The 26,567-nt window shown below is 32.6% G+C and overlaps 2 protein-coding genes and 1 pseudogene across 19 annotated transcripts; all 3 read left to right on the forward strand.

The window, feature by feature from the left end:
• Positions 1 to 1,286: 1,286 nt before the first annotated feature.
• On the forward strand, positions 1,287 to 7,196 carry LOC110613729. 2 transcript variants are annotated; one of them, XM_021755003.2, is made up of 7 exons: positions 1,287 to 1,710; positions 2,034 to 2,090; positions 2,175 to 2,208; positions 3,816 to 5,568; positions 6,139 to 6,223; positions 6,507 to 6,603; positions 6,691 to 7,196. In XM_021755003.2, exons 1-6 carry the CDS (start codon positions 1,619 to 1,621, stop codon positions 6,544 to 6,546), a joined length of 2,061 nt encoding a protein of 686 aa, XP_021610695.1. In that variant the 5' UTR covers positions 1,287 to 1,618; the 3' UTR covers positions 6,547 to 6,603; positions 6,691 to 7,196. The 2 variants fall into 2 exon arrangements, with proteins under 2 accessions (XP_021610695.1, XP_043812046.1); XM_043956111.1 differs by lacking the exon at positions 2,175 to 2,208 and having other exon boundaries at positions 1,650 to 1,710.
• Positions 1,627 to 26,567, forward strand: LOC110612543 (pentatricopeptide repeat-containing protein At2g33680-like). Of its 17 annotated transcripts, XR_006350520.1 has the most exons (7): positions 16,619 to 17,040; positions 17,365 to 17,421; positions 17,506 to 17,539; positions 18,339 to 18,519; positions 24,020 to 24,123; positions 25,484 to 26,287; positions 26,391 to 26,567. XR_006350520.1 is itself a non-coding variant. In XM_043956099.1 (6 exons), exon 6 carries the CDS (start codon positions 20,028 to 20,030, stop codon positions 22,143 to 22,145), a length of 2,118 nt encoding a protein of 705 aa, XP_043812034.1. In that variant the 5' UTR covers positions 16,619 to 17,040; positions 17,365 to 17,421; positions 17,506 to 17,539; positions 18,339 to 19,147; positions 19,275 to 19,411; positions 19,966 to 20,027; the 3' UTR covers positions 22,146 to 22,721. The 17 variants fall into 17 exon arrangements, 16 of the variants coding, with proteins under 16 accessions (XP_043812038.1, XP_043812039.1, XP_043812043.1 ...); XM_043956099.1 differs by lacking the exons at positions 24,020 to 24,123; positions 25,484 to 26,287; positions 26,391 to 26,567 and adding exons at positions 19,275 to 19,411; positions 19,966 to 22,721 and having other exon boundaries at positions 18,339 to 19,147; XM_043956095.1 differs by lacking the exons at positions 24,020 to 24,123; positions 25,484 to 26,287; positions 26,391 to 26,567 and adding exons at positions 18,925 to 19,147; positions 19,966 to 22,721.
• LOC122721273 lies at positions 6,572 to 8,341 on the forward strand (annotated as a pseudogene).

Here is a 26,567-nt window from a genome sequence, read left to right on the forward strand (position 1 = left end):
ACATAGAAAGAAAAAAAACTCTTAGTCCACCTTCCTCCATTGATTCCATACCTCCATCCCAAAGATCCATAACTCGATCCATTGCATAGGACCTCCATAACTCGATCCATTGCATGGGACCCTATTATAATACACGCATTCTTTTTTTTTTTTTTTAAATAAATAATACACGTATTCTTATTCTTTATCTTTATTTTATAATTTTTTTGTAATAATAAATATAACATATTTATTTCATTACGCTATATATTTTGAGATTTTTGAGTGTAATTTTTATATTTTTTCTTTGTAAGTCTTATAAGAAAAAGGAAATCACATTTATAGATAAAACATGAGAAATAGATAAAAAAATATTATCTTTTAGTAGTGAAAAAAAAGTTAATATTGAATGGGAATAGAAACAATGAGAATTATAATGTTTTAGTTAATATTATTTTTTATTTTAAAAACTAATAATTTAAAAGAAAAATCAAAATATTCTTATTATAAAGTAAAGCACATGTTGTATTAAATATTTTTTAATACTATAAATTATTATTTATCTCTAAAAAAATTATAAACTAAAAGGCAAAATTAATACACATATGAAATAGAACATTTTAAATAATATACCTATAAAGTTTTAACAATTAAGTATTTTGTTATTTAATATTTATAATATAAAAAAAATTTATTAGTTGATTTTATAATTTTATAAAAATATTTATTAATTTTTATTCATATTAAAAATATTTTAAACTTACAATAATTAATAATTAAAATTAATAAAAAAATTAATTAATAATTTTTTAATTTTTATTTTTAAAATTAATAAACTAATTAATGATTTTTCTATATAATAGAAACTAAATAATAACATTTTCATTTTTTAATATTTAACAATTAAATTAATAAAAATAATAATTAATATATTTTTAAAATCTAAAAAATATTTTAATATATTTTTAAAATAAAAAATTAATTAATAAATTTTCTATTGAAAAAATTAATAAATTTTAATACCATATTAATCAAATAATAATTTTTTTCTTATTATAGTATGAAATATTTATAAAATATTTATATTCTTATTTTATTATTAATATCATTATTTTAAAAAGTATTTTATTATTTATTTTTATATAAAAATTTATAAAATTATATTTATTCAAATAAAATTCTGAAAACAATTATTAACAAGTAAAAAACTAATTTTAATTTTTTAAAAAATAAAAAAAATAGAAATCATGCTACCAAATAAAAAGGTACATAATAAACCTAATCAAACACTATATCCGTTATTAAAAAGACCCTTAAATCGCCATCCCTAAAACACCTCTCAACTCTCAAGTTTCAGCACTGCTGCCCTCCCCCTTACCACCTTCGGCCTCTCCGCCTCTTCTCTGGTACAGCCGTGTGCCTCCCGCCGATCGTCCCTCCGCTCTTCACGCTGTCAACGTCGTTGCGGCGTCCGCTGGTCCTGGTTGCTTCTTCGCTCTCCTCCTCCGCTTCCTCTGGTCCTCGTCGCTGCATCCGCTGGTCCAGTCCTGCCGCCCGGTTCTGCTCCTTGCTGAAGGCAGATTCTGGCGAGGTTCATTCTGCCACGGCTTGAGTGATAGGTTCATTTTTGCCTGTTTACATGGACGGTAAATTTGGGTTCTATCGAGCGGATTGCGAATCGATTCTCTCACATCTTAAGCACCGGGAGAAACAACTCAAACTCAAGAGAAGGTCGCTTATTTCTTCCCTTTTTTATTTTTCCTGCAGTTCTTAGTTTTTTTGTTTAATTGATTTACAGACTTAGCTTCCAATTTAACGAAGCAATTCGAGTTTATTTGAGTATGATTGCAAGGCATCAAGCACTGCTTTGCATTTTTTTCCCCCTACTTTGGCCTATGTGGTGTCTGTGGTTTATATATGTATTTTTTTTCCTTGGAATTGGTTTGTTTATATAAGATTTTTCTGCCATTTTTTCTTTATTCACTTATATACATTCTTTTGTTCTGTAGAGTTTAATTATTTTTTTCTATGAATAAATGTTGTCTTTTGTGCAGGTGGTTGATGGGACTGCCAATGTCTAAATCTGAAAAGCAGCAGATTTTACAGTATAGGTTAGTTGTTGCTTCTTGCTTCCATATCGTGGAATCCTGTTCACTTGATAAGTATAGTAATTGCTGTTGATGTCATTTCTCCAGGTCATTGCCTGAATCTTTGCTTAGGGATGATGATGTAAGTTAGTTTCTCTCATGAATTCCTGCTGAAGTTCAATTGAGTGGGTATTTTTATTGATAATTGTACCTTTGGAAGGAAGGTGTAAATGGCAACAACCATGTATGAGCACTTAACAATGTAAATGTAGTTTAAGCTAAAAAATTAATCCATGTGAAAAATGCTGTAGTTGTTTAACAATGTAAATTATTTGGTGTTAATCCATGTTATCATGGTGTAACTGTAATTTTGGTCATGTGATCTTACTGTGAAAATGCTGTAAAGGCTAACAGAAGGAATTGAGAGAAAAACTGTGAAAATATTTTTTTTTTTTAAGTTTAGAGGTTTAAAACTAATGTTTTTTTTAAAGTTTGTGTTTATTAGATTATGATTAAAGTTGAGGTGTCTTATAGGTAAAATGCTAAAGGACAATGTGCAAGTATGTATTTAGTCCAATAGGATTTAACTATCTCTACAAATGCTCCTTTATTCTTGCTGTTACTGCTGTGTGACAACTACCATAAATCTTTTGGCGGCCATTCGTGCAAAAAAAAGGGGTTGAACTTGAAGAACAAATTTTCCCTCAAATGGATATTTCCTTGAAGAGGCTATTTATTAAAATTTTCTTTAGTAAATATGTGAAAAGTACAATGCCACCTATGCCTTTGTTCTCTAATGATTGAACCATAGGAAATCTAACTACAGTTTGGATGCACATATATTCATATTTATACCCCAAAAAGATCTTTTGAATCATGAATATTATTGTTGCAACTCACTTTTTGTTAAATCTCAAAATAGCAAGGACATCTTCTTAGTGGGACCTAATAAAAGCAGGGATAGATATACAAGATAATAGTACATTGAAATGGCAATTCTCATAAAATTGGGAATAAGGATAAGAAACAGTGAGTATGTCAGATAGCTAGTTGTCTTTGTATTCTTTTGTGAATGCAAGTATTTGTCGTGCAGAACTTCTTTGTTTGAAATGCATTTAGTAAAACTAAGAAGCATTAAAGAAATAAAATGTAGTACATGATTGTCTGACAAAGATTTAAGGTGAGAAATTCTTACTCTTATTTGCTTGTTGCTTGTTGCTTGTATGTTATATTAGCCTCATAGAACAGCTTGTGTTCTTTTTCCCTAATTGTGTCAAGGTTCTAAAGGAGCCACTACCTTTCTATATGATTAGAAGAAGGGGTGGTTTTTATTTTTTATTTTTCGATGTATATTATGATATTGCATTGTAAGAAGTTCTGAATTAAAAGGCGATTAATTAAGTTAGTTGTGATGTAGTATGTATTTTTTGTTGACTCCTTGACATGGCTTGTGTTTGCCTCTTAATTGTGCTGGCCTTAGAGCATGGCTTGCTGTTAGTTTCCGTATTTGCATCAAGGTGTTAATGTAGTCGCTCTCTCCATATAATTAGAAAGTGTTGCTTGAAGCAAGGGTGATCCTCATCTTTTTATGGGGATAAGAATTTAGCATTATAAGCAGTTCTATGGCAGCTAATTAACTAAGTTTCTGTAGTATGTATTTTTGTCGACTCTTTGAGCTTTTGTTTGCTTACTTTCTAGCAATAGGTCCAGCCTGTTTAAATTCACACTCATTTAGCTTTTATTTCTCAGGTATTCTATGAGATTGTGAAAAGGCGTGTTGAAGAAGCTTTTGGATTACATAATGACAAAAGGGAAGATAATACTGTCCAAGAATGTAAACCAGTCTCTGGCATGTCCAACATGAAAAGACTCCTTCTGTCATGCCTTGATGCTTTGACAAATAAAGGGCTTTTCCTTCTCGCGATGATACTGACAAGAGGCTCAGTCAACTTTATAAAAACCCGTCCAAAGATGAAAAAGGTGATCAAAGAATCAATTCCAAGGGTTCTACGGAATCAAAACAATAATGTACAAAAAGATCTTTTTACACAGCTATCTCAACTTCTCAGGGACCCACAAAATGTCCAAGACCATTGTTTGACACTTTTGTTTCCCACGTGTCATTCTCATCATGCCTCTGCTATTAAGATACTGGAAAGGCTTGAGGATTTGCCTTCTGAAACCCTGCTTGCTATGCACAGGAAACTTAGAGGTGTCCCAGCCGTTGCTCCTCGTTTACAACGAAAGAGACATGGATTGAGCCGACGAGAATTGATTTATAAAGTGAGGAGGAATATTGAGAAAATGCTTTCAGAACTTGGTGAAGGGAAAGACATGCAAGCTCCACTAGCCAAGGCACTTGCTGTAGCAGGTTTATCACTAAAATTAACACCAGGATATTCAAATTCCTTTGTGCAAGACTTTAACTTGTTCTCACCAGAAGTAAAGAACTTGCAGAATGATATAGTAAAAGCCATTTGGTTGCTCAAAACAAAGGTTAGAGCACCTGAGCTAAAAACCTTGCAGCTTCTGTTAGACCCTGATGCCAAAGTCCCAAATGGGTGTCTAAGAACAGCAATGAAGAAAATGTTAACTGAATATCTGTTTGAATGCAGTGATTTGGATACTATTCCCAAATCATTATTGGAAGCTCTCGCCATTATCAACAGGAGTTCTAGAAGTACACCAAGTGGATGCTTGCTAAAGGATGAAATTGAAGAAGAGGTTGAATGCATATTAAGTGTAAGTGCTCAAATGAAGCAGATAGTCATGGATTTGCTCCCTGCCCATGAATTTGATGAGGATTTTTCTGATGCATACATGGAAGAATTAGAAGAAAGTGATGATAGTGGGGGTGATGATGATGTTTATCATGATGAAAATGATGATGATGGCCAGTATGATAAAGATGATGTTGTTTCTGGTGGTGGTCATCAACTTCAACCTAGAAACATTGTGAGTAGTAGGACTTATTCTATTGATTTGGACAATTTAGAAGAGAGTTGTTCGGAGTTTGCACCAATGGATTCCAAGCCATCAATTTCTAGTCCTAATGGGAGTTGTGGTTCCACTTTGTGCCTAGAGAAAAACAATGTTGATGGCATGCTTAATGAGGAAATAGGTTGGTTTGAAGTAGGAAATATGGGCAAATTTGAGACATCAAGAGGAAATGGTTTTCCCCCACACATTCCTCCTATTGGAAGGTTAAATAATGTATTTATCAAAGGAAACAAGCCTGAGCAGTGTACTACAGTAGATTCTGGAAATTCACATTTACCCTCTTCTAACTTTTGCTCTAGAAAGGTAGAATTTACATCCAGCGGGAAAGATTCACATACCAATATGTATCTAGGCATCCAAGAAGTCTGTGATGAGATGAGCATGGTTTCTTACAATGTCATTAGTTGTATGATGGAGAAGTTTGCACAGGAAGAAGGCTTATATTTAGATTGGAGTGAGAGTTTGTATCCTAGAGGGGATTACCGAAGTCAAGAATATCAAGGTATTGAATGTTTTTCAGTATTTTGTTTGAAACTGAGCTATACATACTACAAAATTTTGTGGAGCATGATTGTATTGCAGCAGTACTTGTTCTAATTATATTTGTGTTTGACATTTCCATGTGCCATTTAATTTCTTTTTCTGCCTTGTGTTATTGAAAGAACAAATTTCATCTTTTGGAATGTCATGAATATCTAATCATTCTGTCTCTTTGCACAATTATAGTTTCTCATGAGGACAAAATGCTGCAATATTGTTGCTTCTGGTAATGCCATTTGTATGGTACTTACTGATGAATCTTAATAACTGTTTCTTGTTTGCATAATATTCTATTCTATCTGCATGTGAGGTGCAAATCCAAGATCACTTTCAGGATGTTAATTGCTTACCTTGCAGCATCCTTTCATGTTAAATGTAAGGTTGGAATGATCATACATAAATAATCACCAAGGTTAAACCATCACAAATTCCACCTCTTGGAAGAATGGGCTGCCTTCTACCTAATAATTTAGTGCTTGTATTGTGTTTGCTATGCAATCAATAAGTCTCTCATTTTCATGTATGGTTGCAGAAAAGCAGAATTCTCCCAAGAAAAATGTAGATGGTTCAGTTATTGTTCAAGTTGTGGAAGAGCTAGTACCTTCCTTTCCAAAGAGGTATAGTTACTTGTCTTAATGTACCAAGCATGTGATTGACTGGTTATATCCCAGTGTTTATGGTTTTCTCATGCTTGGTTTCAGGTTTTGATGCCACTTATTTGTTACTGTCTTGTTGAATTGCTAAAATGCTTAGGATCATTCTACTTAATCTGATCTCATTAAGGAGTTAAATTGGGCATTCTTTACTGTACTAATTTAGACATAGATCATCTTTGATGAAACCTGAATATATTTTTTTACTTCAAAATAATTAATCATTGCTGTTGTTTCTTATGTGCAGTAAAATGGAAAAACTGAAGGAGTTGATAGGCATTCTTTGACCCTTTGGTCACTACAATATTATGAATGGAAAAACTAGCAAGAGATATGACTAGAGTGTGAGTGAACAATTGCAGTTATCAGTTTTTTATTTTCAGAGGGCTGAATCCAATTCCTGTGGAAGTAATGTTGGAAATTGTTTGCAGGAACCATTTCTTCATTTTGGTAGAAGGAGAAGCTACTGGCAGGCTTCTCAGATATGATCCTCCAACCAAAACTATTCATGTAGTGTTGGATGGATTGGCATTTCCAAATGGAATTCAGCTTTTTGAGGACCAAAGTTTCCTTCTATTAACTGAGACTACCAATTATAGGTAAAGAAGAGTGTGCACCCATTTTTCTATTACTCTTACTACAGTGTAGGAACTTTTGACAGCTATTTTATACATGCTGCTAAAAGAAGAAAAAATTTATATAAAACCCTTTTAACCAAGTCTTTTTTTTAAAAAATACAATAAAAATTTCAACATCTTTGAGCTCGAGGGGAAATTTACTATGCAGCTGTTTTATGTACAACCATTTTATTGTGGCCATTGTTTATGGCGGGTCCCATGTAGATCTCACCATGTTCAATGGTCAATATTTGTACATGACGGTTGTATGGAATAATCTTATATGTTGATGCATGTAGCTTTATCTCTTTTGACTTTTCTATTGCTGAAACTCATGACTTCTAGTTTAGAAATTGAATAAAATTACTATCAAAGTCACATTCTAACAACCAACAAGCGGGGTCAGCGGCTTGGAGTTGATCACTGGACTTTACCTGCAAAGTCAAGGGTTCATTGTCATTGTTGAGAGGGCTCTATCTGAATACCACTGCCGACCTGAGTGTAAATTAGTCACATCTGTACCGTGTAATTAATTGGAAAAAAAAAATCACCTGACCTTAACAAAAAAAAAAAAAGAATTATAACTAGTGACAATATGAGTGTCAGACTAGCAATTTATAATTTTGTGAACCTATGAGACATGCAGATTAATGAAATTGTGGCTAGAGGGTCCAAAAACTGGGACAGTGGAACTTGTAGCTGACCTGCCAGGCTTTACCGACAATGTAAGAATAAATGATAAAGGGCAATTCTGGGTAGCAATAGACTGTTGCAGGACTCCAGCACAATATGTTCTCACACACAATCCATGGATGAGGATCATCTATTTCCAGGTACCGATGCGAATGAACATATTACTTCAAGAGTAATGGGGAAGAGGATGTACACTGTTGTATCACTGTTCAGTGAGAATGGATAAATCCTGGAAGTTCTTTTAGGATTCACAAGGTGTAGCGATGAAGATAGTGAGTGAAGTTAGAAAGGTAAAAGGGAAGCAGTGGATTGGAACTATGGCTCATAACCATATTGCAACACTCCCATATCCTTACGAACTTTGCATTAATTAAACTTTGTTCTGGAAGCCTAGCATGGTTGGATCTGGTGCTTAAAGGTGTATGACTCGCTAAATCCATATTTAAGTTCTTCCTTCTCTAATTTTCTACTAAAATAAAAATTGAAAGATAAACTTTGTGTTTAACATTTTTTTTTAAATTTTATGAGATCAGCTTACTAGGTAATAATAATAATAATCAGCTCACTTGAGTCTTTATTTATGTAGTAATTAGCTTTAAAAAGTCACTTTCTATTAAACTATTTTTTACTCATTGATAAAAATTAACAAAAAGAAAAAGATTGGGGAGAATTAATAATTTATGTAAGTATTTGATTAAAATGTATAATTTAGCTATTATAACACGTGATCCACATTGAAATAAAATTTCATGAGTTTAAGCCAATTTAATCTCAATTTGACAAACTTGATTAAAAGGCTCTTCAATCCATTATTACATATTCTTTTATATTTTAATTAATTTAATAATATATTAAAAATTAATTGATTTAATTTTATATTTAATTTTTAATATATAATATTATAATTTTAAAACTTTATTGTAAAATTAAATTATAAAATATATATTACTGTCATTATAATAAAAGATATTGAAGTATATTTTATAATATATATTTGAAATTAATGTAAATATAATGAGTGAAAAAATTCATGTAAATATAAATTTCACATAAATATTTAATTAAATAAATTATATATACTTTGTTACAATTTTATTTTGCAACTTATTTATATATTTTACAATAATAAAATTTTAACAATTTATTAAATAATAAAAGTAAATACAAAGGTTGAAGGAGAAATTATATGAGTGCAAACAAATATAGAAATATCTATTATTATGAAAAATAAATGACTAATTTTAATTAATTTTATTTGTTAATAAAAATTAAATAATAAACATGTTTTAGAAATTTTAAGTTATAAAATCCTAATAATATGAGATATAATATATATATATATATAATAATTTAATGTCATGCTAAAAAAAGAATTATTTTTATTTTAATCTGCTAAAAAAAAGTAAAATTTAACTAATATTTTAAGTCTCTTATATTGTTATATAAGGACAATATTAATAGATTGTACTAAAATTATAATTTTAATGAAATGAAATAAAATGATATAAAATATTAATTTGATTGATTAAATTTTAAAAATTAGTTTCTACTAAAATTAATATAATTTAATTAATTTAATTAGTTAAATAATAACTTTATTCGATTAAAACATATGTATATAAAAAAGTTCATATGGTTAGTTAAAAAATAATAATTTTAATTAAATAAAATATAAAAATTTAATATAATCGATTTTAATTAAGAGTGAATTATGTTTATAATTTTATTATGATAATTAATATTTAAATTTGATTAATTTTAAAAAATAATAATAATAATAATAATAAATAAAAAATCATGATAATGCAATTAGTTAAATATTACTATAAAAAAAATGAGAGATTTATAATTTAGTCTCTAAGTATTGCCATTATTGATAAGTCAGTCTCTACATTTTTAAAAACCTATTAAAGCGTCATTATTTTTTTTTTGTCAATAAAATAGTCATTCCGTCTACGAAATAGTCATTCTATATATTTCTGCCGTTAAAAATATAACAAAAATCCAAATTACCCTCCATATTCTCCTCCTTCATTCTCCTTTGATTCTTCCTCCTTTTCTTTTTCTTCTTATTTGATTCTTCTTCGATTTTTCTTTTTCTTTTTCTTCTTTTAAGAGGAGAAGGAAACAATTCTTCTTCTTCTTCTTCATTATCATCATTTCTTCTCCTTCTTCTTCTTTCTCTTCTTTTTTTTTTTTTCTTCTTTATCATTATCTTTTTTTTTCTTCTTTTTTTTTTCTTTATCATCATTTTTTTTTGTTTTTTGAAGAGGAGGAGGGACTAGTTCGTTGATAGGGAGAAACGATAAGGACGTTTTAATAGATCTGAGAAAATATAATGACTTTTTAATAAATCTAAAAAAAGATAAGGACGTTTTAATAAATTTTTAAAAATGTAGGGAATGATTCATTAGTAATAGCAATATTCAAAGACTAAATAAAAGATTTTATTTGAGGGTAAAATTGAATTTTAAAAATGAAGGACTATTTTATTGACGGAGAGAAAAGATAATGACGTTTTAATAAATTTTTGAAAATATAGAGACTGACTTGTTAATAATAGTAATATTTAAGGACTAAATATAAATCTCTAAAAAAAATAGCATATATAAAATAGAGAGGGAAATAATGAGATGGACAAAACTATCCTAATGCCTTTTAATAATTATAATAAAAATTAAAGTTTAATTAGTTATTAAAATTAATCTAATTAATATTTTATATTAAATTAATTAGTTTATATTAATTTAAAATTTTTAATCCTATTTTTACTTAAACTCTCCTTTTTATTATAATTCTAAATAAAATTTCACGGGAAATAATTAAAATATTACTTTAAAAAATAATAGTTAACGCAATGCAATTAAAATTTGATAAAAAAATATAAGTATATACAAATTACTACTCAACTCAAAATAAAACTTTTTTTGTATGCATCCAATATTTTATTATTTTAATAAAACTTGGAATTGATATTTTTATTATTTTAATTTATAAAAATAGAATCACTTTCTTAAAATAAAATTAAAAGTAATACTAAAATTTTAATGATGCGTATGTATATGTGTATTATTTAATAATTTATCTATAATTTATAGTATACATTATTATATAACAAACATGAGATAATAATAAGATGGTAAAAAAATACTTTTAAGAATTTTCTATTATGATAATAAAAAAAAATTTTCAATTAACATTTTAATTTGAAAAGATATAAATATATTTACACTTATAATATAAATAAGTTAAAAAATAATTTATATATAAAAATTTAAAATAACTTGTATAAATAACGTGGAGGCCTTAAATAAAATTAATATTAATGAATTAATATATGTCTTTATTGATCACAAATTAAATAAAATTAAAATATATAAGTTAAAATCAGTAATCACTCTCTACTAATACTACTGTACAGTAATAGCTAAATCAATTAGGATATAAGTGTTCATAGTTGTGTTGATGAAGGGGAAAAAATAAAACGCAAAGAAGGCGAGAGAGAAAAAAGAGAAGAAAGGGTATTTTTCTAATACAAATTTGTTAATGGCTGCGGAGGAAGAGCTCCTCCTTCTCCCATCTTCTCCCTCACCCTTTTTCAGAGATATCATTATCTTCATTTGTTCATCTTCATGTAGTCTCTTTGTGTGTTCGTGTGTGTGATACTTGCTTATATATTTCTTTAGATAAATCATCTGATTACCGTCTGATTATCAACACCTATTTATATCTATTTTATACTCTCAATGGATGTGCTATTTTTTTCATTTCAAGTGAGTTTTGTATTTTTGAAATGAGTTGGTTTATGTAAATAATTTTTTTTTGTTTGTTTGATGTGTTCATGTTCATCAGAAATTTATTTATTAGGGTTTAATTATTTGCAATCTATGCAAAATGGTTGAAGGTGAATCAGTTAGTGCTCATGTTTTGAAGATGAAATGCCACATTGATCACCTTGCTAGGCTCGGCTATCCTCTGAGTTTAGAACTCTCTACGGATTTGATCCTACTTTCTTTACCTGGCAGTTTCTCTCAGTTTTTCATGAATTATAACATGAACAATATGAAGAAATCCATTCCTGAGCTACATGGGATGCTAAAAATAGCTGAGATAAATATCAAGAAAAGGCCTACCCAAATTTTGAATGTCAATAAGGGTAAGCCCATGAAAAATAAGGGGAAGCCCAAGTCTAAAGGTGGTAATGGGCCTAAGGGACAAAGCAAGCCTAAATGGCAATCCAAGGCAAAAGTTCCTAAGGAAATAGTTCCTAAGTAAGGAATCTGCTTCCATTGCAAGGAACCAGAGCATTGGAAGAGAAATTGCAAACTCTATTTGGATGAGTGCAAGAAGAAGAAGAAGAGTAGTGAGACTACGACTTCGGGTATTTATGTTATAGATATTAATTTATCTATTTCTACTTCATGGGTATTGGATACCGGATGTGGTTCTCACATTTGTACAAATGTGTAGGGTCTCAAAAGGAGTAGAAAACTGAAAAAGGGCGATGTGGACCTACGTGTAGGCAATGGAGCAAGAGTTGCTGCCTTAGCTGTAGGGACTTATGAACTTGTTTTGCCCAATTGGCTTTTGTTAATTTTGAACAATTGGTTTTATGTTCCTACTTTGAGTAGGAATATTATTTTAGTTTCTGTTTTGGACGAAAAAGGTTTTTTATTTCTTATTAAGAATAAGAAATGGTCCATTAATAAAGATGATTTGCTTTATTGTATTTATTGTATTGCAAATTCATATGATAGCCTTTATGTCCTTAATCTAGATGATTCTAGAGACAACAATATATATAACATAACTTCTAAGAAAACTAAGCCAAATGAGTTAAACCCAACATATTTATGGCACTGTCGTCTTAGCCATATAAATGAGAATCGCATATCTAAACTTCATAAAAATGGTTTATTAGATTTATTTGATTTTGAATCATTTGAAAATTGTGAATCTTGTTTGTTTGGTAAAATGACAAAGGACCCTTTTATTGGACAAGGTTAAAGGGCTTCAGACTTATTAGGCTTAATACATACAGATGTATGTGGCCCACTAAGCATTAGTGCCAAGGGAGGTTATCAGTACTTCATTGCATTCACTGATGATTTCAGTAGGTATGGCTATGTCTACCTAATGAAACATAAGCATGAATCTTTTGAAATGTTTAGAACTTTTCAAAATGAAGTACAAAATTAACTTGGTAGAACTATTAAAATGTTTCGATCTGATCGAAGTGGTGAATATTTGAGCCAAGAGTTTGATGAATATCTTAGAAATTGTGGAATTGTTTCACAATTAACTCCACTAGGAACTCCACAATGGAATGGTGTTTCTGAAAGGAGAAATCAAACTTTATTAGATATGGTTTGATCTATGATGAGTCAAACAAATCTCCCTTTATTATTTTGGGGTTATGCCTTGGAAATAGCTGCATTCATTTTAAATCGAGTACCATCGAAAGCGGTTGAAAAGACACCATATGAGTTATGGACTGACAAAATGCCTAGTTTGTCTTTTCTTAAGATTTGGGGTTGTGAGGCTTATGTGAAACGCCCAATTTCAGATAATCTAGCTCCAAAATCTATCAAGTGCAATTTTGTGGGATATCCTAAGGAAACCAAAGGATACTATTTCTATATTCCCTCAGAGAACAAAGTGTTTGTTGCTCGAAATAGTACCTTTTTAGAAAAAGAATTTATCTCTCAGAGATTCAGTGGGAGTACAGTGCGACTTGAGAAAACTCAAGCACCACAAGAGATCATTGAACCGCCGGTAGAACCACTTCCAGAACCACAAACAGTTGTGGAAGCTGAAAGGTTGACACAAATCCCACGCAGATTTGATAAGACACGTCATCAGCCTGAGAGATATGGATTTCTCATGACTGATAGTCGTGAACTTTTGCTCATTGATCAAGACGAGCCTACTACCTATCAAGAGGCTGTGTCAGGTCCAGACTCTGAGAAATGGCTTTCTGCCATGAAATCTGAAATGCAATCCATGTATGACAATCGAGTTTGGTCATTAATTGATCCCCCTGAGGGTGTTAAGACCATTGGTTGCAAATGGGTTTTCAAGAAGAAAACTAACATGGATGGAAATATGCATACCTACAAAGCAAGGCTTGTTGCAAAAGGTTTCAAACAAACTCATGGTATAGACTATGATGAGACCTTTTCGCCAGTTGCAATGCTTAAGTCAGTTAGAATTCTCATTGCCATTGTTGCGTACTATGATTACGAGATATGACAAATGGATGTCAAAACAGCTTTCCTTAATGGAAACTTGCTCGAGGATATGTACATGACACAACCTGAGGGTTTTGTAATCCTTGAGAATTCTAGAAAGATTTGCAAGCTTCAAAGATCCATTTATGGATTGAAGCAAGCCTCTCGGAGCTGGAATCTTCGTTTTGATGAGACAGTCAGGGACTTTGGATTCATCAAGAATGAAGATGAATCTTGTGTTTACAAGATGGTTAGTGGGAGTGCAGTTGTGTTTTTAGTCCTATATGTGGATGACATATTACTCATTGAAAATGATATCCCTACCTTGCAAAAGGTTAAGACTTGGTTAGGGAACTCTTTTTCAATGAAGGACTTAGGTGATGCTGCATATATCCTTGGTGTTAAGATCTATAGGGATAGATCCAAGAGGATAATCGGTCTGAGTCAAAGTACTTATATTGACAAGGTTCTGAAAAGGTTCAGCATGCAAGATTCCAAAAGAGGATTCTTGCCCATGTCTCATGGTATTCATCTCAGTAAGAATCAATGTCCTATGACATCTGATGAGCGAGAACGAATGAATAAGATTCCTTATGCTTCTGCTATTGGATCTATCATGTATGCCATGTTATGTACTAGACAAGATGTCTCATATGCATTAAGCACAACAAGCAGATATCAGGAAGATCCCGGTGAAAGTCACTGGACAGCTGTTAAGAATATCCTAAAGTACCTTAGAAGGACTAAGGATGCATTCCTAGTTTATGGAGGTTTGGAAGACGAGCTTGTTGTAAATGGTTACACAGATGCTAGTTTCCAAACCGACATAGATGACTTCAGATCGCAGTCAGGATTTGTATTCACTTTAAATGGTGGAGCTGTTAGCTGAAAAAGTTCCAAGCAGAGCACTGTAGCAGATTCTACAACAGAAACTGAGTATATAGCAGCATCAGATGCAGTTAAAGAGGCAGTCTGGTTGAATAAATTCATCACAGAGTTGGGAGTGGTTCCCAACATTGCAAATCCTATGGACCTTTATTGTGATAACAATGGTGCCATAGCACAGGCAAAGGAGCCCAGATCTCATTAGATATCTAAATACATACTAAGGCGATATCACCTTATTCGAGAGATTATTGATAGAGGAGATATTAAAATATGCAAAGTAGACACGAATGACAACATTGCAGATCCACTGACCAAGCCTCTTTCACAGGTCAAGCATGATCAGCACACTAGGTCTAGCATGATCAGCACACTAGGTCTATGGGTATTAGATACTTGTATGATTATGCCTAGGCAAGTGGGAGATTGTTAGTGTATTTGCCCTAGGCCATTATCTTGGACCTTTTTGTATGTCGTTTTGATTATTAATAAAAGAGGGTTTTATTATCATTATTATTTGTTTGCATGTTGCATAATAATGATTATCACCTCTGGTTACTTATTATTATGTTGATAATAATAAAATATAGCTAGTATGATTATTGATTGATAATCATGAGATGATTATGTATATGTTGATATAATTCAATAATCATAGATACTTGTTAGAGAACAAAGTATTGGATGGATCCGCATTGAGATCACTACATGGGTTATTGTCATAAGTGAATATCAAAATAGTTATGTCTTAATCCTTTGACTTGAGATTGTCATAGTTTCCAACATAAGGACTGTTATATTTTGACATAACCAAACATTGTTTTTAATCGGACAATCATAAAGGTTATGATTGAGCATAATAGAAATTATATAGAGGATATTGAACAATCAAGATAGGATTTGTCCCTCTCTATAAGAGAAATATCTTCTGGGCCCCTCGATAAATGAGACTAAGAAATGCATGGTCGTGCTCAAATGAATTGATAGTGTGATCAATATCATTTGAATTTATCAGTCTACTTAGAGATCGAAAAATCATAAGTTTGAACATTATAAATTTGACATTGACCATGACTTATGTTCAAACTAGATATCGTGTGACAAAGGGATTAATACATTTTCTATTTATTAGGCTTTATTGGACTATTGATCCTCATATTAGTTGGGCAGTTATAATGTCTTGCTAGAGACCACTTATGACTTATGAGACTAGGCCTATTACCAATTAATATAAGCCTATTGAGTCACACATAAAAGAACGTTGTTGATATGCTTTAACCTCTTATAAATTATCTTCCCCATATTTGATTTATGAATATGAATCTAAGTATTCGATTTTTGTGTTGGAGGAATCAAAGTCCCCTCCTACTCTTTAACGTAATCCATAGTTCACAAGGGATGACTAAAGATAGAGCCCTAGAGAGGTGATTCTACTATTGCCGACAGGCTAGGGGCAAAAGGGCTGGATTGAGGCTGGAGGAGGAGGCGAGGAGCCGAGGAGGTTGTTATGGGGCAATTTAGAAGTAGGGAGTAAAGAAGTAACAATATACTACATACCTAAAATATTATGTCACAGTTATAAATTATGGATATATTTAAATATATTGTATTTTTATATTAATAATATTAAACTAATTAATAAAATTTACTAATTAATAAATTTTCTATTAAAAAATTAATAAATTTTAATATCATATTAATCAAATAATAATTTTTTTCTTATTATAATATGAAATATTTATAAAATATTTGTATTCTTATTTATTATTAATATCATATTTTAAAAAATATTTTATTATTTATTTTTATATAAAATTATATTTATTCAAATAAAATTCTGAAAACAATTATTAACAAGTAAAAAATAGAAATCATGCTACCAAATAAAAAGGTACATAATAAACCTAACCAAACACTTATATCCGTTATTAAAAAGACCCTTAAATCACCATCCCTAAACCACCTCTCAACTCTCAAGTTTCAGCACTGCTGCCCTCCCCCTTCCCACCTTCGGCCTCTCCTCTTCTCTGGTACATCCGTGTGCCTCCCCCCGATCGTCCCTCCGCTCTTCACGCTGTCAACGTCGTTGCGGCGTCCGCTGGTCCTGGTTGCTTCTTCGCTCTCCTCCGCCGCTTCCTCTGGTCCTCGTGGCTACATCCGCTGGTCCAGTCCTGCCGCCCAGTTCTGCTCCTTGCTGAAGGCAGATTCTGGCGAGGTTCATTCTGCCACGGCTTGAGTGATAGGTTCATTTTTGCCTGTTTACATGGACGGTAAATTGGGGTTCTGTCGAGCGGGATTGCGAATCGATTCTATCACATCTTAATCACCGGGAGAAACAACTCAAACTCAAGAGAAGGTCGCTTGTTTCTTCCCTTTTTTATTTTTCCTGCAGTTCTTTATTTTTTTTGTTTAATTGATTTACAGACTTAGCATCCAATTTAACGAAGCAATTTGAGTTTATTTGAGTATGATTGCAAGGAATCAAGCACTGCTTTGCATTTCCCCACCTACTTTGGCCAATGTAGTGTCTGTGCTTTATATATGTATTTTTTTTCCTGGGAATTGGTTTGTTCAATAAAAGATTTTTCTGCCATTTTTTCTTTATTCACTTATATACATCCTTTGTTCTGTAGAGTTTAATTTTTTTTTTTCTATGAATCAAATGTTGTCTTTTGTGCAGGTGGTTGATGGGACTGCCAATGTCTAAATCTGAAAAGCAGCAGATTTTACAGTATAGGTTAGTTGCCGCTTCTTGCTTCCATATCGTAGAATCCTGTTCACTTGATAAGTATAGTAATTGCTGTTGATGTCATTTCTCCAGGTCATTGCCTGAATCTTTGCTTAGGGATGATAATGTAAGTTAGTTTCTCTCATGAATTCCTGCTGAAGTTCAATTGAGTGGGTATTTTAATTGATAATTGTTAAATATATTAGATCAATGGGAAATTTAATTGGTGATTGCGTTTTTGCATAACTGTTCTTTGTCTCATTTTTGTGAATTTGAGTTGCTGCCTTTGGAAGGAAGGTGTAAATGGCAACAACCATGTATGAGCACTTAACAATGTAAATGTAGTTTAAGCTAAAAAATTAATCCATGTGAAAAACGCTGTAGTTGTTTAACAATGTAAATTTATTTGGTGTTAATCCATGTTATCATGGTGTAACTGTAATTTTGGTCATGTGATCTTACTGTGAAAATGCTGTAAAGGCTAACAGAAGGAATTGAGAGAAAAACTGTGAAAAGTTATTTTTTTTTTTTTAAAGTTTAGAGGTTTAAAACTAATGTTTTTTTAAAGTTTGTGTTTATTAGATCATGATTAAAGTTGAGGTGTCTGATAGGGAAAGTGCTAAAGAACAATGTGCAAGTATGCATTTAGTCCAATAGAATTTAACTATCTCTACAAATATATTTATACTTATAATATATTTATACTTATAATTTGAAAGGATATAAATATATTTATACTTATAATATAAATAAGTTAAAAAATAATTTATATATAAAAATTTAAAATAACGAGTATAAATAACGTGGAGGCCTTAAATAAAATTAATATAATAAATTAATATACGTCTTTATTGATCACAAATTAAATAAAATTAAAATATATAAGTTAAAATCGCTAATCACTCTCTACTAATACTACTGTACAGTAACACCGCTAATGAAGGGGGAAAAAAGAAAAAAAGCACGGAAGGCGAGAGAGAAAAAGAGAAGAAAGGGCCTTTTTCTAATACAAATTTGTTAATGGCTGCAAAGGAGGAGCTCCTCCTTCTCCCATCTTCTCCCTCGCCCTTTATCAGAGATATCATTATCTTCATTCTTCTTCTTCAGGTAGTCTCTCTGTGTGTGCGTGTTTGTGATACTTGCTTATATCTTTCTTTAGATCAATCATCTGACCAGCGTCTGATTATCAACACATATTTATATCTATTTTATACTCCCAATGGATGTGCTATTTTTTTCATTTCAAGTGAGTTTTGTATTTTTGAAATGAGTTGGTTTATGTAAATAATTTCTTTTTGTTTGTTTGTTGTGTTCATGTTTATCGGAAATTTATTTATTAGGGTTTAATTATTTGCAATCTATGCTTTACATCATTTTGCTCTGTTTTTTAGAATAGATTATTTAAAATGATGTGTATTGTTGCTTATTTGTTAATGTTTTTGCAATAAAATGTTAGTTTTTAGTGACATTTATTTTGTTTAGCTTATGTGATTGTTTTGTTTTTATGTGTAGTTGATTAATTTTTGAAATTGAATTTGTCTGGTGATGATAAGGAAAGGTTGAATTAGTGAAGTGTGTGTAAGAGAGGGTGAGGGGTTTGTATGAACTGTAAATATCTTATGAAGAAGACGAAAGCCAATGGAGTTGTGGAAAAGTTGGAGCAGTGAATTTTCAGAGAGTTGGTTCGCTGGTGCACGATATTGGGGAGCCTTGTCTTCCTCAATTGCCCATAAAGGTTGTTACTAGCTGTAAGACTCTTAGTATTATCAACAATTTAATTTAGTGATTATTTTTCTTCTTTTCTTTGTGTACCTTGCTATGACTGTTGATCTGAAGTAATTTATTTATTTGAATGATACCAGACTTTGACTGTTGAGTTCTGCTAGGAGCCAATGTATTGTCTCTATGTGCACAAGGTTACTTATCATGGATAGTTTATGCCTTCATGTAAAGCATTGCCACTCATGCAGTTAACAAAAATGATTTGAAAGAAATAAGGGTAATTTCTTATCAACTGCAATAACATGCCCAAGTGTCACCCTCTCTTTGCTTCCCCCCTTTCCCCTAACCTTCCAAAAGAAATACTCAAATTTATGCCGTTGTTCAGAAGGTTGAGAGTTTAGGTCCTTTATTCTTTTAAAAGGGGTAGATTGTAGAATCACAGGAGAAAAATAATGATTTGAAAATGTTTAGAAATTAAGTAAGAAACTGACAGCAATAGCTTGCCTTAGATAGAGGTAGGGCAAATTTATGAGATCATTAATTGTGGTCATGTGTATCCTATCCCAGCCCTTTGGACTCAAATGATTTTAGGGCATGTCTCGACCAAAGAGGGCGATAGATGAAGTCATTTTATTATATATCTTGGAAGTTCTAATGTATGTTTCTAGAGCTTGAATAAACACGTTTTTTATAGTATAATTGTTCAATTTGGATGGAATTGCTTCCTTTTTTCATTATTTTGTTAATTTCTTTTTTATATGTAATTGTAACGATGATTGGTTTTCTCCTTATTTAATTTAAAAATACTCATATGAGACTATTATAATGCAGGTAAGCAGAATGCTTAAACCAGACAAGTAGCCAGAAACTTGAACTGAATAGAGTTGGATTTGATGCCTCTTCCTTCTCAAAATCGCTCCTTCTACAATTCGCTTATTCAGTTTTCCCAGCAGAAAAGTCTTCAGAAAGGCCAAGCTCTCCACGCTCAGATTATAAAAGACACTTCTTCCTCTTCTTGCATTTACCTTGCAAATGGTCTCGTCAATTTCTACGCCAAATGCGGGCATTTACCCAAAGCCAAGCTCATATTCCAACAAATTCGTGACAAAGACGTTATCTCGTGGAATTGTCTTATCAATGGCTACTCACAGCGTGGCCACTCAGGCTCCTCAATTGTCATGGATTTGTTTCAGCGCATGAGAGCAGAGAATACGTTCCCAAATGCCCACACTTTTGCGGGTGTTTTCAACGCCGCATCAAACTTGTCGTGCACTTTGGGCGGCCAACAGGCCCATGCTCTTGCCATCAAAATGGCCAGTTTTTATGATGTTTATGTAGGGAGTTCTCTCCTTAATATGTACTGCAAGGCAGGTCTACATTTGGAGGCTCGCAAGGTGTTTGATATAATGCCTGAGAGGAATGCTGTTACATGGGCTACTATGATTTCTGGGTATGCGATTCAACGGCTGGCTAGAGAGGCTTTGAGGCTTTTTGAATGGATGCTTAAGGAAGATGAAGATTTGAATGAATTCGTGTTCACTAGTGTGCTTAGTGCTTTGGCCATCCCTGAATTCATTGATAGTGGCAAACAGATACATTGCCTAGCTGTTAAAAGTGGCCTGTTAGCATTTGTTTCTACTTTGAATGCTCTTGTTACCATGTATGCTAAATGTGGGAGCTTAGATGATTCACTTCAAGTGTTTGAAACGTCAGGTTCTAAGGATTCTATCACATGGTCAGCTATGATTACTGGTTATGCTCAAAGTGGGGATTCACAAAAGGCTCTGAAGCTCTTCTCTAAGATGCATTTTTGTGGGATAAAGCCCAGTGAGTTTACCCTTGTTGGCGTTCTTAATGCTTGTAGTGATATTGGTGCTGATGAAGAAGGAAAGCAAGTGCACAGCTATTTATTGAAGTTGGGATTTGAGTTCCAAATGTATATAATGACAGCTTTGGTTGACATGTATGCAAAATGTGGTTGTACAGCAGATGCTCGGAAAGGTTTTGATTATTTACAAGAACCTGATGTAGTTCTTTGGACATCCATGATCGCAGGGTATGTACAAAATGGAGAGAATGAAGATGCTCTAAGCTTGTATGGTCGAATGCAGATGGAAGGGATTTTGCCCAACGAACTAACAATGGCCAGTGTCTTAAAAGCATGTTCAAGCCTTGCTGCTTTGGATCAAGGAAGGCAGATTCATGCCCGCACTATTAAGTATGGACTCAGTCTGGAAGTTCCTGTTGGAAGTGCACTTTCAACCATGTACGCAAAATGTGGGAGTTTAGACGAGGGAAACATTGTATTTAAAAGAATGCCAGAGAGAGATACAGTCTCATGCAATGCGATGATATCTGGACTTTCTCAAAATGGGTATGGTAAGGAAGCTCTAGATCTCTTTGAGGAAATGCTACTAGAGGGGACAAAGCCAGATGATGTCACATTTGTGAATGTTCTCTCTGCTTGTAGCCACATGGGATTGGTGGAGGAAGGGTGGGCGTATTTCAAAATGATGTTCCACGGATTTGGTATCGTTCCAAGAGTAGAGCATTATGCATGTATGGTTGATGTTTTGAGTCGTGCTGGGAAACTTAAGGAAGCAAAAGAATTTATTGAGTCAGCAACCATAGACCACGGCATGTGTTTATGGCGCATTTTATTAAGTGCCTGTAGGAATTACCGAAACTATGAATTGGGAGCCTATGCAGGTGAGAAACTAATGGCGTTGGGCTCACAAGAATCATCTGCTTATGTGTTGTTGTCGAGTATCTACACTGCCTTGGGCAGGCCTGAGGATGTGGAACGAGTCAGGAGCACGATGAGAGTTCGAGGAGTGAGTAAGGAGCCTGGGTGTAGCTGGATTGAACTCAAGAGTCGTGTCCATGTATTTGTGGTTGGGGACCAAATACATTCACATATTGGAGAAATACGATTAGAGTTACGAAGGTTGAGAAAACACATGAAGGATGAAGGTTACCAACCAGCTTCTACGAATTTTGACCTTAATTAAATGTTGATCTACTTTATTGGCCAACTTTACTTTTTATTATTGATAACCGCCGGGCTTCCCTAGCCCAAGAACAAGGCCGGGCCCAAAAGAAGGGCGCAGGCCCAAAGCCCGCCTGACCATACACTTGAAGGTCAGCCTGACTTCACGAGCCCGGGCCTGGGCCCAGCAACTCGGGATCAGATATGAGCACAGGCCCAATGGGGGATGACCTCGCCATATGATGTGACGTGGGGCAGACTTACCAGCCCAGTCATTTCACAGCTTGCGGGCCAAATGGCCGCCTGCAAGGAGAGAGGGCCCTACACATCTGTACGTACGGATCTAATTGATAAAAACAGGTGGTATTGTAGCAGAAAAGCGGTCAGACGTCATTGGCAGATAAAAGGGAAAGAGGAAAAGGGGAAAGGGGCTTCGGCTCCAACTAAGCTTACACTCATACTGTAAATCCAATTTTCTGGACCTCAGAACATTAGGAGTCTTTTAAGAATCATCTCAATTCATTTTCATTTTAAAACAATTCTAGTCTATTTTGACTTTTAGCATCTTTTAATTTTGAACATGGATGATTTCTGTTTATTGGACTTGTTGCTTCATATATTGACCATACTAGAAAAAAGCCAAGGTTTGGAGCATTTATTGTTGTATATTATTTTATTTTGATAAGAAATAATGAGGTCAGTAGACAACTACAACAAGAACATTGAAAGAAAAGCTAAAAACAAAAATATCTTGTCAAGTTAGATAACACACAAAGAAATCCCCCTAAAATCTGCAGAGTCCATTTTAGGGATTGGCGACTTACCCATTCAGTGACTTTGGCACTGGATGTTACCAAAATAAAATGGGTACTCTCGGGTCAGGAAGTGTAAGCTTTTATTTTTTGAGGAAATGGAAGTATAAGCTTATTTCGAAGCCAAAACATCATCCTTTCTTACTACAATTTAAAGGACAACACATATAAGTAAAATGTTTTTACTAATGATATTTGTATATGCATATAAAACATAATATATATATATATAGATATATATATACTAACCTTGTATTTTATATATGTTATTTTTTAGAATAAAAAGAATTATTGATGCTGCTGGTTATCCATGTACGTACCACATGGACAATACTCAGCTCATTTTTTTTATATATATCAACACGAAAAAACTATAATTTAACGATGTTTGCTAAAAGTTATATTGGAAATGAAACATTCTCTATTAGTAAATTGAACAAACAGAACCAGAGTCACCAAAGTGAAGTAGCACCAGACCACACGATGTGTTTTTTATTTTTTCCTATTATACTAAAATGTTGATGATCTTTGTTATAACTCTCAATAATTTGATATTGTTCTCTAAAATAATCTTTTATAATTAATTCTCTTCTTAGTTTATTTATTTGTGTATTGTTTGAATTTGTTTCTCATTTTGTTGAGGAGCTAGGAACCTTTTGATTAAACTACTTATTAGGCATTTTTGTTGGAGGCCAAACATGTTTGACTGTTGCTCATAGAAATTTGCATTTATTTTGTTCACCTTTAGAATGACACTCAACCTCAACTTGGCATACCTGTTATATGTGCTTATGATCATAGGAGATTTCTTGCATCTCAAGTTGTACAGCTTTATCTGCTGTTGCAACTTCCAAATTTTATTTATTGTTATAGCTATTTTTTGCACTATTCTTTTGAATGTTTGTTCAGTCTACTTCCTTCTCTTGTTGCCCTTTTTTAGATAAGTTTTATGTTGGATAATACAATTAAGTTTAATGATTTCAGTGTCTCAATTATCATCTTTCCCTGCTACCTTAAAAGTTGTTCATATTATTTCCTTTAACTTCTATATAGATGTAATAGCCTTATTTGTTGCATGTGATAGAGTGTGGATCCAACAATACGACCAGAAGTTTGGGAATCTCTACTCGGTTGTTATGCATTGGTCAGCACTGCCAAGTACCGGAGGCAACTGAGGACAGCATGAAGGTACAAGGCTTTCTATTTTTCATTTTCCCCTAACAAAATTTCCTTTAGATGCATTTTCTTTAGCTGCAGTGTGTTCTTTTAACTAATTGAATCATCTTGGTAAATCAAATTACTCCTGTTGTAAACCTATTCCACTTCCTAAAAGGTGGACCTGTTGTTGTGTCTCAGTATTTTCTGCATTTTTTTATTATTGAGTTAATTCTCCTTTGCTCCTTTTATATTGATGTGTGAATGCTTAGGGTTGTAGTTGTTTGGAGGACATCAATTTGGTTTTATTTTGAATTTTGAAATCTCTATTTACTGTTTATTGTGAAGAAAGATCTTGAAAGTAATGCTGCTGTGAATTATCATTCTTATGATTTCTTTTTGATGTAAAGTTCAAAAAGAAAAAGAAAAAAACAAAAAATGTGGTTTCACTTTGACACTTCACTTGAAAGACAATTTTTTTTCTTTTTAATCAAATTGGTACCATGTGATTAACACTATTAGTCCATTAATACCATTAATGATAGGCTGATGTGGCAGCCATGTGATTAAAAAATTATTAATTAATTAATTTATTAATTAATCATTTTTAAAAATTATCATGTGTAAAAGAAAAAAATTTAATCACATGTGGCTTCCACATTAACTTATCAGTAATGGTGTTAATGTATTCAGTAATAGTGCAAACAGCATGATACCATTTCGGGTAAAAATAACTTGTCATTCAAAGTGTGAAACCATAGGTTGTACTGGAACTTGACATGGATACAAGTGAAACAAAGGCCCATGCCATTGTTCAGTATCAATTTCTTCATTTTCTGACCCTTGATGATAGATCCTATTCATTCTAGAAGAAAGGCAGTTGAATTGGTGATCCCTGTCAACTATGCTTGCTTATGCCTTTATAGTACCTAAAGAAAAGTAAAAAAAAAAAAGTGGCCCTTTGGTAAAAGATACAAGTGAAATATTCAAGGGAGAATTGTTGAAATTTGCCCTTTTCTTTTCTATTTCTGCTTTTCTAGGAAAAATAATGATCACGTGTTTCTTGATTAATAAGATAATAACGTAAGATGTAACTTTACCTAATTTACCCAAATAGAGGCTTTTAAATTAATTACGAGGTTGTGCTATTAAGTTCATTTATTTTTTCTCCTTTCTTTTTTCATCTTCATCTTTCTTTTCTTCTCTTCTTTCTGTGCCTTGCTTTGCCCCTCAGATATTTTCATTTAACCACCTCCTCTCTGAGTTAAGTTAGTTACTTGAACGGTTTGGGGCAAATAACCTGTTTTAATTTCTTTTCTTTTTTTTTTTTTTTTTTTGTAAATTTCCCTGGATATGCTATAATGAAACAGCTTTATGTTACCTTTCATTGCAGGGAGCGCTACAAGGACCTCACCAAGCAATGTCAAACGATGCATTCAAGTGTAGGAACTAGTGCACTAGCATATGTTGTGGAGTCCAAAGTTATGGATATGAGAATGTTCTCCAAGGATGAAGGGAAAGAGGAAGCTAAAGTCAAAAGTAGGCAAGCTTCTATTGATACAACTAACATATTAGAGAATCATAGTGATAGAAATACTAATTGTACAGAAAAACCATGTGCATGTGAAAGGGGCAAGTTTTAGTGTTTCTGGTGAGTTTGTCGGTGTGAGGGGAATCACAAACAGCACAACAAATGACTCATCTTGTTTCTTACCTGCTTCTGGCCCATGTGATAATGGTTCACATAAAGGAGGGGGTGAATCTCATGAATCACAATTTGTAGCAAAGAGTTATTTTGTTTTTCCTCCTTTACCTGTCAGGGATATATTTGATCAGGGAGGAGAAGATGCAAAAGAATGTAGTATGCATGATTTTGAACCTTCTACACTACAAAAAATAAGATTTCAAGATAACAGAATGCACAATTTTCAAATTGATGACAATATAGATTTAATTATGGAATCTGACGGTTCACCATCTAACAATGTCTCACATCACAACTCTGAAATTGAAATAGTTCATGATGGTGATCATGAACCAGTATTAGGGTCTAATAATCAGGATTATGAAAAGTAAATAGTGAATGGATTGAGAATATCAGACGCCCCACAAAGACCATTGTTAAATACAACTTCTCAAGGAGGGGCTACTAGTGAAGACAGAGTGTCTGAATGACTTTGGACTCTGCCTCGAATAGGTAACTTGTGCATTTGTTTTTCATGCATCTGTAGGGAAGTGGATCTGTGTTATGGATTTATATTATCACTATTTTTCTCATCAACCAGCATCTCCTTTTTCAGTTGTTGATGTGGTACGAACAGATAGTCATCTTAAATTCTATGAGGATAAGAAAAATTTAGCTAGAATGTCTGATATCCTTGCTGACATTAGGGGTGAGCATTCGGTCGGTTCGGTTCAAAATCGAACCGAACCGAATAAACCGAAAATCGAAATTTGAGTATTTATGAAAATCGAAC

This window comes from Manihot esculenta, chromosome 4 (assembly GCF_001659605.2).
Source record: "Manihot esculenta cultivar AM560-2 chromosome 4, M.esculenta_v8, whole genome shotgun sequence".
Lineage (NCBI taxonomy): Eukaryota > Viridiplantae > Streptophyta > Magnoliopsida > Malpighiales > Euphorbiaceae > Manihot > Manihot esculenta.